Below are 13,079 nucleotides of genomic sequence, written 5' to 3'. Positions count from 1 at the left end.
TATGTGTGCTCCGTCCTGTGCAGGGTCCTGAAGACGGTGTGGAGGGGAATTCAGAGAGGTCTTTGCCACCGGGAAGCTTCAGGTTTAGTTGGGGAGATGAAAACAGCACACATAAAACTACAGTGCTAGTGGTTGCTGAGGGGGGAGGGGGGCAGGGGAGGGATGGAGTGGGAGGCTGGGGTGAGCAGATGTAAGCTTTTATATAGAGAATGGATAAACAACAAGGTCCTACTGTGTAGCCCAGAGAACTGTATTCAGTATCCTGTGATAAACCACAATGGAAAAGAATATATTTAAAAAAAGAATGTATATATATATATATATACATGTATAACTGAATCACTTTGCTGTACAACAGAAATTAACACAACAGTGTAAATCAACTATACTTCAATAAAAAAAAATAAATTTACTGGTAAACAACAACAACAACAACAAAAAGCAAAAAAAACCCCTACAGTGCTAAAAATCCCAGTCCGTCTTTATTATTTTAAAATAAATTTTTAACTTTTATTTATTTATTTATTTTTGGCTGCGTTGGGTCTTCGTTGCTGCACATGGGCTTTCTCTAGTTGCAGCGAGTGGGGGCTGCTGTTCGTTGCAGAGCATGGGCTCTAGGCGCACGGGCTTCAGTAGTTGTGGCGCATGGGCTCAGTAGTTGTGGCTCACAGGCTCTAGAGCGCAGGCTCAGTAGTTGTGACGCACGGGCTTAGTTGCTCCGTGGCATGTGGGATCTTCCCGGGCCAGGGAATCGAACCTGTGTCCCCTGCATTGGCAGGCAGATTCTTAACCACTGCGCCACCAAGGAAGTCACCCAGTCCGTCTTTATAACAAGGTAGCATATCATTAAAGTGAACAGCCCAGATGCCAATAGTTTGGGTGAAGGAGAAGGGGTTGCAGTTTTCCCCTGCGGTCCAGGGAAGATGTAGGGCCTGGAGGTGGGGTCTCAGATGGAACGGTCCCAGGCCTGGGAGACAAGAGATCAAGGATGAGGTCCTGGCTCTGCCACTGAGTTGTTTTGTACGTTAGGCATGTCATCGTAGGCACTTTGGGTGATCCTTAACCCGGCTTTTCGCCCTTCTGTTTCCCAAGGGGCTGAGACTAGAGCAAGACCTTTGAATTCAGCATCGTTATTTAACACGTATTTGCTAAATACGCCCCATGTGCCAGGCACCAGCCTAGATGCTGAGGCTGCAACAGTGCATAAGACAAAGAAGCCTGGGCCTTCATGGAGCTTGCACTGTAAGTGAGGATATAGAGGATTAGATAAAATTGTGGCAGGGAGAGCTGCAGGGCACCCCTTCAAGGAGGGGTGGCTTAGATCCAGGTCTGCAAGGATGAGCGAGGTTGGAGTCATTATTGCTACAAGCGGTTCACGTTTGTAGTGCATTTTACAGGTTTGAAGTGTTCTCACTTATAGTATCTCACTTGACTGTTAGGCGCCTTGTCCTAAGCACAGCCCAAGGGGACAGGAGGGCACCCGCGAGGGAAGCAGCACCACTATGGGACAGAGGCAGCGCCCAGGAGGGAAGGCGAGCTCGCCTGCTTGGAGCGTGTTCAGGCTTCAGTTCCCCAGAAGGAGACCCTGAGACCAGGGCTCACTGAGACAAGGATTTGTGGAAAGTTCTTTATTAAGGAGAGAACTGGGAAGCAGGACAGGGAAGGGGAGGGAGCCCGACGAGGGTCTGAGCTCAGGCCGAAGTCGGCAAACGCTTAGCCAGATGCCCCGGGGGACCTGCTGTGAGTCAGGCCTAAGAGTGGTCCCAAGGGAGCTGGCTTCGCACGCACAACGCACTGTGGACAGTCATGGTCCTGGCCCTACGCAGGGGGACGGAATGGATCCAGTAACCTGAGGACAGCCCTTGGAAGCAGAGCTGCAGCAAAACGGCAGATTTAGGAGGCCAGCGGCATGTCCGCTGGCGGGATGGTGGTGGGTGCGTGTCGGGGGTCAGCGTGGTGGACCAGGTACAGCCTTGAGTGCCTGATGGAATTTAGAATCCATGTGATAAAGTATGAAATCAAGGTTTTTTTAATCCAGGCAATGGTGGCACTAAACAGATAGAGAATGAAACCCATTAGCTAAAAAGGACCCTATAAATGGAAAGTTTCAATACTATTGATTATGGCCCCTGATTTGGTTCATGCATTTAAAAATCAATCCACTGACAATATCAAGCACACAAATAATTCCTGAATAGAGACAAACATGGGCTGGATTTCCTGCCAAACATTACAATGATATTATGGCACCAGCACATGTATTTAATTTAATGTTGGTCCCTATCATGACAGAAAAGGTGAAATTTCTTAATTAGCCTGCACTACTTTATTACCGACCGAGTAACCAACTATGTTTTTGTTGCACGGCAGTGCTTACGTTCAACTCTTGTGATGCCCACGTGGATAGGTAATTGTGAGACTAAATTATATAGTCCCGAACAAAGGATAAACAGAAGCATGAAAACAGTATTGCACTAGATAGTTGTCCTTGTCAGATTTACTCTGTAGATTGTATTTTCTCTCTTTTGCCAATAAATACTCAGATGCTCTTACTTTACAAAGGCCATGATGTGAATTATGAATCATCATAATATCCAAAAAGATAGCATTTCTCCTTGTAACTCTGGGGCCCCGATAAAAGCCCTTTGCTTTTTGCTTTTTTTTTTTTTTTTTTTAAAGCTGAAAGCCGTTCTTTCCACTGAAAGGGGCAAAGAGCTTCAGCTGTATTACAAAAAGATGGATATTTGGCTGCATTTTAGTAGAAGGAATACAGAAGAGTGGTAGAAAATGATGTTAACATATAACATGGAATGGACAATAGTTTTGCCTTAAAGGCTGGGTGAAAATTGCTATTTTTTTAAAAATTGCATTTTCTGTATCAGAAACCTCCTTGAGCAAAATTTGGCTGAAATCCAACAATGTGTTTTTTTTTTTTTTTAATTTTTATTTATTTATTTATTTTTTATTTATTTATGGCTGTGTTGGGTCTTCGTTTCTGTGCGAGGGCTTTCTCTAGTTGTGGCAAGTGGGGACCACTCTTCATCGCGGTGCGCAGGCCTCTCACTATCGCGGCCTCTCTTGTTGCGGAGCACAGGCTCCAGACGCACAGGCTCAGTAATTGTGGCTCACGGGCCTAGTTGCTCCGCGGCATGTGGGATCTTCCCAGACCAGGGCTCGAACCTGTGTCCCCTGCATTGGCAGGCAGATTCTCAACCACTGCGCCACCAGGGAAGCCCTCCAACAATGTTTAAAAGATTTTTGCATCGTATGCTAAACCTGCCAAGAAAGTCAAAATGCCAAGAAGCAGGAAGATAACTTTCTTTAAGAAATGGCCAATACATACACATGGTATAAAATTCTAAATGTGGGAAAGCTGATTTAGTGACACGTTTCTCCCTTCCACTCCTGGCCCCCAGTCACAGGTCCCCTAACTAGAAGCAGCCAGGGTTTCCAGGTTCTTGTGTGTCTGTCCAGAGATATTCTCAACACATATAACCATCATGATAACTTTCAGATCTTTATCAGTTTTAGGGGCAAAGTGTTGTTAATTCATGGATTTTATGTAATTGGTATATTAACTATCCATGGAGACACATGATTTCAAGGGTTAAGTGGAATTTCTGGCCTGTTTTTGTCCATACTGGGTTAGAGTAGAATGCAGAATTCCTTTGGGGAAAAAACCTCCAAATAGAAGATTTCGAGCAACAGATCTTTTTTTTTTTTTTTTTTTTCAGCAAAATGCAAATTCTGCTTAAGGTAAATTATTATTAAATTAATGGTTTTAGAATTAAAATGTTATATGGACTTTCTGAGAGTTAATATAAAATACTGTAAGTGTAGTTTTGTTTTATGCGCTTTCTATAGTAATCTTACTCTTTCGGGCAATTCTCGTTTTTATAACAAGGTGTACTTTGTTTAAATTAAAAAGAAGTAAAAATTAAGAAGCACTTTGGGACAATCATGTTAATAGCTAGCACTACTGGATATTAAAGTCCAAGCAGCTAAAGAGGTGGAAGCTATGAAATTTAGCAGAGGTTTTACTAATGCAGAACCATGGTGATGACTGTTTTAAGTTTTCTTAAAATTTGTCTTCGGTTATATTGTCGTTAAGTTTTGCTTTAGATTGTACCCTTCAGCATTTGTTTAGTGTATCTATTATATACATCTATTTTTATATAGTTATATATCTATTTATATACAAAAGAATGCCATTTTATTATTTTAAAAAATGTCTCTAAGGCAAAGCAGGCAATGGTGTGTTTGCGAGAAGGGCTGCATATCAGATTTTGCTTCAGAATCCATCTTGTTAGTTATATCAGCCAAGCACGGGACAACTTGATGAACACGTTAATTCGGAAACACCCCTTTTTTTGAGCCTCTGTTGTCTCTACCTCTGACATTGTTGCTGTGAAGATTAAATAAAGTAATGAATGGGAGAGTGCTTTGATAAACTCTAAAGTGCTACAGAGGTGCTATTTGTTAACGTTTGTTCTGGCAGTGACATCAGGATGGACGGGGAAGTGGGAGGGCCTGGAATTGGGGAAGAGAGCGAAGACTTTGTCCTGGATTTTCCTGGGGTGTCAGCACGGTGGTGGTGCAGTGGGAACAGAGAGGAAGGGACAGATAGATCTAAAGGCCGATTGAAGGAAGACGGTGGCAGGCTTGGTGACTGACCGAAGGGCGAAGTTCAGCGGTCGAAGGCGTGGTAACCCGGTTGACTGTGGGAGAATGTGGAGCGGCTGATGGACGTGGGGAGGTTGGGGAGGGAATCATTTAGAGGGTGGAGGGGACGTGATGATTGAGTTTGAAGCAAATGTGTTGGAGGCTGAGTTGAGGAAAGGGGTGAGGAGTGGGCTTATTGAGTTTAAGGTCCTGACAGCCTGCTGTGTGTCTTGCTGTCTGCCAGGCACCCAGGAGACACATAGGAGAAGGTCAGAAGGCCCAGCATCTCTCCTTCCCCCTATTCACTCTCTGAATCCTGGTCTTCTGGAGTTGGCACCCAAGAGCCAGTTTGACTAGTTCTTGCCCTGCCCAGTTTGGGCAACTGTTTAGGGCGTCTTGGTGTAACCCTGCTGGTCCGGCTCTTGTATTTACCTTTCGGTGATAATCAACTCTTAGATAATGAGCAGGTCCTGGTAGATGTGAAGGACTGTCTCACAGGAGGTGGCCTGGTATTAAAGGCAAGTGCATGGTATTTGAGAATCAAGGAGGGCTGGGTTCAAATCCTCGCCTGACTACCCAGTACCCATGTGACCCGGAGCACTTGCTTCTCCTGCTCCATCCCGAGTTTCCTCACCTGTGAAATGGGTTGTTAGGATGAACTGACAGTGTGCAGCAGGCTTGGTTCAAAACAGACTCTAAACATTTGTCAGTTTCCGCCTTCCTTTCTCGGGCTGTGCTTTGCCAAAGCACCCGATTGACTCTGGGAGTTCGGACCTCTGTCTGTCTTCACTTGGCTCCTTGAGGAAGTCATTTCCCCAAGGTGAGGCTTAGAGGACTCGTGGTGAATGATGGGGCGGCCGCAGAACCTTCTGGCTCTGACATTCCATGAATTTAGGAATCTGTAGATAGGTCTTCTGGTCATTTCTGTGTTCTTGTTACTCTCACTAGAAGATGGGGACATTTTTCTCTTTCAAGAAACAATGTTGCTTCTAGAAAAAAGGCTTCCCCTGGGAGGTGTGTCACATCTCTGTGGGCACCTCAGCTCCTTCCTTGGTGATGGGAAAGAAGCAACCCCCTGCTTCCCACTCAAGGGAGTGGGAGGTCCCTTGAGGCCCTTGGTGGCAGGAGAACCCTTGAGCAGAAAGCAAGGGTTGGCCACGTCTCCCTAAAACCATCTGCCATTAAATAGGAACGTGCCCTGTGCCCTACGTTGTTCCAGAAAATTTAGAAGCCCCAGAAATGGACAGACTGCTCCTGACTCACAGACACCCAGCGTGGTGCTGGGATCTCCTTTCCCCCTCTCTGCCCACTGCCCTGGCGTCTTCCTCTTCCCTCTTGGTGATGGTGCAACGACAGGGTGACTGGCCTCTCTCACCCGCTGCTGGGTCTCCAGTGCAGAGTCAGCAGGCCCAGCCAGAGTCTGCAGCTGGGGGCCTGAGACCTGGCCATAAGGTGGAATCACCTTCGAGCTTTAAAAACATACAGGTGCCTGGGCCCTACCCTTTATGTTAAAACCCTGGGATGAAGCACGGGCATTCTTTGTATGAAAATGTCCCCAGGTGATCCATACAGGCAGCCTCCCCGCCAGCCTCAGCCTCCGCTCCCCGCCTGCTGGCCCCTCCCTAACCCCTTCCTCACCTCCTTCCCCCAGGTCCTTGACTCCCTTCTACTGGGGACTCTTTCCTTTCGCTCCTCCCTGCACCCAGTTCCTGCCCCAGGACAGGGGAACTGCAGACTCAAGTGACACCCAAGTTCGAGCTTGAACAGGTCTTCTCGAAGGCACAGTGTTTGCCAGTGGTAGAGAGAAGCTGTCCTGGTTGTCCAGTATCCTATGAGGGTAGCAGGCTCTTAAGGACTGGTTTGCGAACTTAACCACCATGCAAATTGTGTTTTCATTTAAAAATCGAGTTGTCTCCTGGGTAGAGGAATAAGGTGCTACTCATGTCCTCAAAGTGCTTAAAATCTAGCAAGAAGAGACTTAAACTCACAGTAAAATACACTCCAATACAAAACTCAGGGCTGGGGACTTCCCTGACGGTCCAGTGGTTAGGACTCCGCACTTCTACTGCGGGGGGCGGGGGGGCACGGTTTCGATCCCTGGTCGGGGAACTAAGATCCCGCAAGCCACACCGTGTGGCCAGAAACAACAACAAAAAGTCCAGGGCTAGATTTTGTCATGTAGACCAGTGTTTTCAAACGTGGGCCTATTTAGGGGATGCTTGAAAAATGAATGTGCACTTTCTGACCGTATTCCACTTGATTCTGATTCAGTGTTTTTTCGGGTGAGGCTTGAGCCTGGGCCTTTTAAAACAGGCTGCCCGGGACAGGCTGATGTGCACCAGAGTTGGAGGATGGCGTGCACGAATTCAGGCGGGGGCGGGAGGGCAGGGCAGGCTGCAGCGGTGGACAGCAAGGCTTTGTGAAGGCAGGGCCTCCCATCCTTTCCCCGGAGGAGATGGTGCTTGCGTGGGCTCTGACACCTGGCCCTCCCCAGGTGCTGGCTCCTGGTGTCCTTGCCCTGACATCTGGCTGCAAAGCCCTCTGCTCAGGCAGCTGGCACATTCTTCCTGGCCCGGGAAGTGCCTGCCCCGGGCTGCCATCCTGGCAGCGAGCTGTTGTCATTCATCTCCGAGGTCCAGCAATCGGAGTGGACGCTGAGCCATCCGTCTGGATCGAGCCTCTGTGATCTTGGTGCTATTTTCTCCTGTCACTCACTTCCCCCTGGGTGGGGAGGAAGGTGGAGGGAAGCTGCATTTTCAGACATGCGTCAGATTTTCCTGGCTCCTCATGGTGGAGGGAGGTGCCTGTGAGCCTAGGAGCAGGCAGGCCGAGCGTGGGCCGTGGTGAGGGGCGTGGGGACACCCCCGTCCCAGGGTGGCTGGGCCGGGAGACTGATGTGGCCTTGTCTCTGAAGCGGGCGAGCTCAGGGGGGCAGGGGCTGAGGGTGGAGCTGCCCTCCCTCTGGAGGGTAGGGGGGGATGAAGTCATTGGAATGGGATCAGCTCATGTCTGGCAGGATGCACAGGTTAGTGTCTGAGTGGCTCCCCAAATCCCACTTCATCGCTTGTAATTCAGGCTAAGGCTCTGGAGGCCTTCAGGCTGCGGTCTGGGGTGAGGAGAGCAAGTTGAGCAAGAGTGGCCCTGAGACTTGGCATCTGCGTCTTGTAATTAGCGCTCTGGGTCGGGGATGGGAGCTGCCCTTTGCTGGGCTTGCGCTGTTTATTCTTATGTAACTCTCACAACAAGCCTAGGAAACGGGGCGGGGCGGATGAGCCCCATTTTATAGGTAGAGAAACTTGCCTGAGGTCCTAGGGCGATAATGTCTCAGCTGGAATTCCAGCCGCTCAAGGGTTTGAAATGACAGTGTGCTGCGTCTAGGGCATCAGCGTGGAAGTCAGGAGACCCGAGCCAGTTGTGTGACCTTGAGCAAATCCCCTCACTCATGAGTCACTTTCCTTAAATGCAGAACGGGGGCTGGGGGAGGGCCAGGTGCCCAGTGTCCAGCAGAGGCCTAGGGTGGTTCACGGCCTCCTCCGGGGCAGTGTCAGCTGCTCACTGGCCTTTTGGGGTGCTGTGGCTCCTTTATGGACTCTAAGTTAGGGATACAAGGCCTATCTGTCATTACCCAATAGAGTTTTTTCTAAAAAAAAAAAGAAAAAACAAATGCAATCACTATGTAGTTAAAACAAATGTGTAAATCTAATCGTCCATATTCCAAATGCTAAATCAGCTACTCAAAAGCAGCTTTTAGACTTATGGCCTCATTTGCAAAAGGAAGGAGCTGTCCTTTCTAGATTTCTCTCTAAATTTCTTGAGCTCTGAGAATCCTTTCTTGTGGTTTTATCCCCATCCATTTTCTTGTGAATAGGAAACTTCACACATTGCCTTTGCTTCAAGTGATGCATGTTAATTTAGGTAATTGGGCCTAGAAGGACACTCCCCTGCCACCTGAGGTATTTCTTAAGGGCAGTCTCCTGGAATGACAGGTCATTTCACCACTGACCCTTTAGGAAGTTTACTAAATCCCCATTGTCCTAGGTTTGCCTCTGTTTATTGCTTTGAGAAGACCCCAGTTCTTCAAAATGAGGGCTTCCAGGTTATTCTTTGAGGCCTCTGGCAGCAGTTTAAGGGGCCACCAGGAGCTATGGACACGTTCTCAGGTCCCTGTGGGATTGGATTTGCCAAGTTATAAATGAGAAACTCCACAGCTGTGATTTCTCATCTTGGCCATTTTTTTGGTACGCTACCGCCCGCGTGTCTTCATCACTTCATTTCTGACAGTGGAGAAGTTAGAAAGCCAAAGAGATTGTGCCAGGGTAGAATACTGCCAGACAAGGTGCCTGTGAGTTTCTTGATGTTTTAATAGTGCACTGGCTTAGTGTTTTATAGTGTACAGACATTCCATTTGGTACTTGTAAGTGTCCTTTGAAATATGTTTTCTCTTTCTTTTTTTTCTATATTGTGTGAACCTGTACCCTATTTGTTAAGAAAAGAATTTGAATTTGAAGAATTTATATATATATATATATATATATATATATATATATATATATATATATATAAAATAGCTAACACTTGTTCAGAGTCATCTACATACCAGGGACACTTCCAGGTGGTGTAAATCTATTAACTCATCCTTAGAACTGTCTGGTGAGGTAGGTACCATTATTATCCCTCTTTTTACAGAAGGGAAAACTGAGGCTTAGCGGTGAAGGAACTTATTCACAGTCAAATGGTGGAGCCCCCAGTTTTAACCACTGTACTAGAATACCCCTCTATAATAAATGAGGCCAAGGGAAGTGTTAAGTCCACATACCCACGGCAAGAATTATCACTATTTTACAGACGAGGAAAGTGAGCTGAAGAATAGGTAAGGGACTAGAGAACGAACTTATGGTTACCAGGGGGGAAGGGTAGGGGAAAGGGATAGTTAGGGAGTCTGGGACTGACAGGTACACACTGCTATATTTAAAAAGGATAACCAACAAGGACCTACTGTGTAGCACAGGGAACTCTGCTCGATACTCTGTAACAACCTAATTGGGAAAAGAATTTGAAAAAGAAGAGATACATGTATACGTGTAACTGAATCACTTTGCTGTGCACCTGAAACTAACACAACACTGTTAATCAACTGTACTCCAATATAAAATCAAAAATCAAAAAAGAAATAGGTAGGGTGACTTGCTCAAGGTTGCAAAGCCAGAAAGTGGCATCAACGGAACCACAGTCTTGGTCTTCTGTCTCTTAGTTGTGCTTCACTGCCTCAGATGGCATCCTTCTTAAAACGCAAAACATGTGTCTTTCAGAACCTGGCAATTGGGGCAGGAGCCGTCGGATCTTTGCAGCTGACCTACATCTCGAAGGTAATGTTGGCCTGGAGCTCTGGGGATTCATGGTCCGTGAGTAGGTTGAGGATGTAAACCGGAGGAAGCGTCACACCTCGGGCATTGGCACCTGGGGATGTTGCTTGGCCATAAAGTGCTCCCCTTCCTCACGGTGGCCCGTGGAAGCTTGCGGCTGACCGGGGCGGGGTGGCCTGTGGTCAGCAGGTCCTTGGAGGGTGGCCTGCGGCCTCTCACTCCTGGCACCCAGCAGTCAGTGATGCTGCCAGCTCCCGCAAAGGAGGGATGGGGGGGGTGGGGCAAAGAGTGGGACGTGACTTTGTATTTGTGATCGGGACGAAAAGGAACACAGACACAACGAGGAAAACCCCGGTGACCGGAAAGGATCCTCCCAAATGGCGTGGTTGCACTGGCATGGCTCACAAGGAGCGAGGGCTGCACTGGGATTATATGCATCACCTGGACGGGATCGCTGTGGCGGGGAGGCTGCGAGCGCCCCGAGGAGGTTCCCGGATGAGCCAGGAAGCCACTCAGCGGCCAGATAAGGGCTGGAGGGTCCGGCGGGCAGGCCGACAGTCCGTCCGCTCCCTGGTCCTGTTTGCACAGACAGGGCGAGAGCAGCCCCTCTTCCGTGCTGAGACCTGGGTGGGGCCTGGGCTGGCTGCTGACGCCCAGACGTAGCTGCTGAATTCAGCGTTGTCTAGCGGCCCCTCCCTGGAGCAGGCACCAGCGCTGAACTGTGGTGCAGCAGTGATAAAAAAAACAAAACGGCTGGGAGATTTAGAGCCTCGTTAGAAAGAGGAGCTCTGTCCAGTGAGGAGAGCCAGGTGGCGCCCAGCCAGGACCGAGTTTCCGGAAGGCCCGCTCTCCCCACACACCCCTCACGTCAAGTCTCTTGGGGACCTCGGCTTCCTTGTCCACGTTCTCCCATCCTCAGGGGGACGAGGCCCTGATCTGAGTGGCCCCTGGCTCCTTTTTGGAACAGGCTTCGGGAGTCCTTGGGCAGCCCTCCATCTCAGCTGGGCCGGAGGTGGGAGCAGCTGCAGGGGCTGCAGGCCAGAGTCCGGCAGACACAGCCGGGTGCCAAGGCAGAAGCTGCAGGCAGTGTCTGAGCGCCTTAGAGGGAGCAGGGAAGGACCTGGGGAGGGGGAAGGGCCTGTGGAAGCAGGCAGTTTGCATGCCTTGTGGTTAGAATGTGGCCGCCTCCCGGCCCAGCGGTCAGAGGCCTGGGCCCTCCCCTCTTCTGTCCTGTCTTGCTGAGAGCTCATTAGGTCATTTCGTTAGGAGGCTCAGAAAAAGAGGATTCAGAGAGCGGGGAGCAGAGAACCTAAATATTAATGAAACTCCAATCCCTCTCCTGTTTGAGAGGGTTTTGTCGTCGTTGTTTTTCCTGATGGGAGAAGAGTGAATACAATCTCCTGCAGAATCCTGATGTATAAACGTAGCTCAGATGAGGGTTTCTAGAATTCTCAGCTTGGGAGGCTGCCGTCATTTAGCAGGGGTGGTCCTGCCTTTTACCCTTCATGGATGGGAGAGGCAGGACTGGATGGGTTTTGCAAAACCCACAGCTGCCCCTGGGTCAGGTTTCACAGAGAGGAGAGCCTTTAACTGCTGCCTGACCCAATGTCAGAAAGCAGGGGTTTACCCAGAAAAACATGTAGCCGGGCGCTGGTATCAAATTCAGCACTCCGGGTTACTTCTTGTTAACCCCTAGGTGTTCCCTCCCCGAGGAAAGCGTTTAACCGGCAGTGGCAGCCCGGCCGGAGCGTCTGTGTGGCCTCTCCGTTCAGGGGTGCTCCTTCTTGCAGGCTGGTGTTCGGAAGATGGGGTCCTTCAGAGAGGCCAGCAGAGATAAAGGTTCTTGACTTGATGTCGTCCAGGCTGTTGACAGAGGCAGGACCGATTCTTGGGCAAACCAGAAAAAAATGGATGCTGGCCTTTGGTGCTACCCACCTCCCCGCTTTGCCTGGGGGCCCTTCTCTTCCACACAGCCAGGCCCACCGTCCCACCTCCAGCTCGCGTTCCGTTTTGTCAGGGCCTGGCCCTTCCTTAACTGTAATGAAGACCCTCCTGGAACAGTGTTCCTGGCTTTTGCGGGGGCGGGGTGTCAGGGATCCTTTCTAAAGTCCGATGAAAAGCGTGGTCTCATTTCCCAGGTAAATCGTGCATGTGTGCACGCACCCTGATTTTGCCTGTGACTTCAGGGCCCCTTGACTCCCTGAAGCTGGTCCAGAGACCCCAGCTTAGAGCCCCTCCGACTGCTCTGGGTAGGCGGCCGCCGCTTCCCCTGCTCTTGGTGCCACCTCGTGGGGCAGGGTCTCCCTGGACACGGAGGCCGCGAGCTGCACCGGAGCTCCGAGACCGTGGCCTGCTGCTGCTGCTGCTTCTGCCAGAGGGGCCCCAGCTCCACTTCCGGCCGAGGGCAGACAGGGTGGGGCGGGCTAGCAGTGCCCCGGCGCCCCACGACTTTGCCGCTCCTGTGGTCTGTGCGCGATCTGATAAGAGCAAGTTCCTGAGAGTCTGTCGAGCTGTGGGGCGGCCTCGCTTGCGTCACCCTGCGGGTGACCCGTGCCCGTCCCTCCCTCACGTCCCGACCGCCTCTCGCTGCCTTCTCACCGAGGCCCCATCGGTCAACCACCGTCGTGCAGCTACTTAACTGCGGCCAGCGGCAGCCTCAGCCACGCTGCTTCTTCAAGAGCCTCTGTTCCTTTACTTCCTGTGAAGGAGGCTGCATGGCCTGTCCTGGTGACCAACAGACGGTAGGGGTGGGAGGAGTGGGGTTATGCCTCCCAGGAGGCAGGGATTCTGCTGGGGGAAGGCCAGAGCTGTACCTCTTCATGGTAAGTGAGACCCCCCGCAACCCTGGCCCTTCTCTTGGAGGGCACAGCAACCAGTAGCTATGACTTCGTTTTCTTCTTTTGTCATTCCCGGACTCTAAGAAGGGGACTAGTCATTCCACTCTGGCTTTGTCAATCGGGAAGCTGATCAGAGATGTTGAGGGTCTTACCCTTGCTCAACAGCCCATGGGGGCTGACCTGGAACTGACGTCCTGTTCATTCAGCAAGAGCTGCT

At 50.0% G+C, this 13,079-nt stretch overlaps 1 protein-coding gene across 3 annotated transcripts in view; it reads left to right on the top strand.

Annotated features, from left to right (window-relative positions):
- Positions 1-13,079, top strand: part of PLEKHA2 (pleckstrin homology domain containing A2) — a 55,121-nt gene that overhangs the window by 15,312 nt on the left and 26,730 nt on the right. For all 3 annotated transcript variants that reach the window (XM_036838596.1, XM_036838597.1, XM_036838598.1), the window contains exon 3: positions 9,972-10,028. In XM_036838596.1, the coding sequence (XP_036694491.1) occupies positions 9,972-10,028 (57 nt within the window). The remainder of the gene's footprint in view (positions 1-9,971; positions 10,029-13,079) is intronic.

Source organism: Balaenoptera musculus, chromosome 21 (genome assembly GCF_009873245.2).
Source record: "Balaenoptera musculus isolate JJ_BM4_2016_0621 chromosome 21, mBalMus1.pri.v3, whole genome shotgun sequence".
Taxonomy (NCBI): domain Eukaryota; kingdom Metazoa; phylum Chordata; class Mammalia; order Artiodactyla; family Balaenopteridae; genus Balaenoptera; species Balaenoptera musculus.
This window is presented reverse-complemented; position numbering and strand designations above follow the sequence as displayed.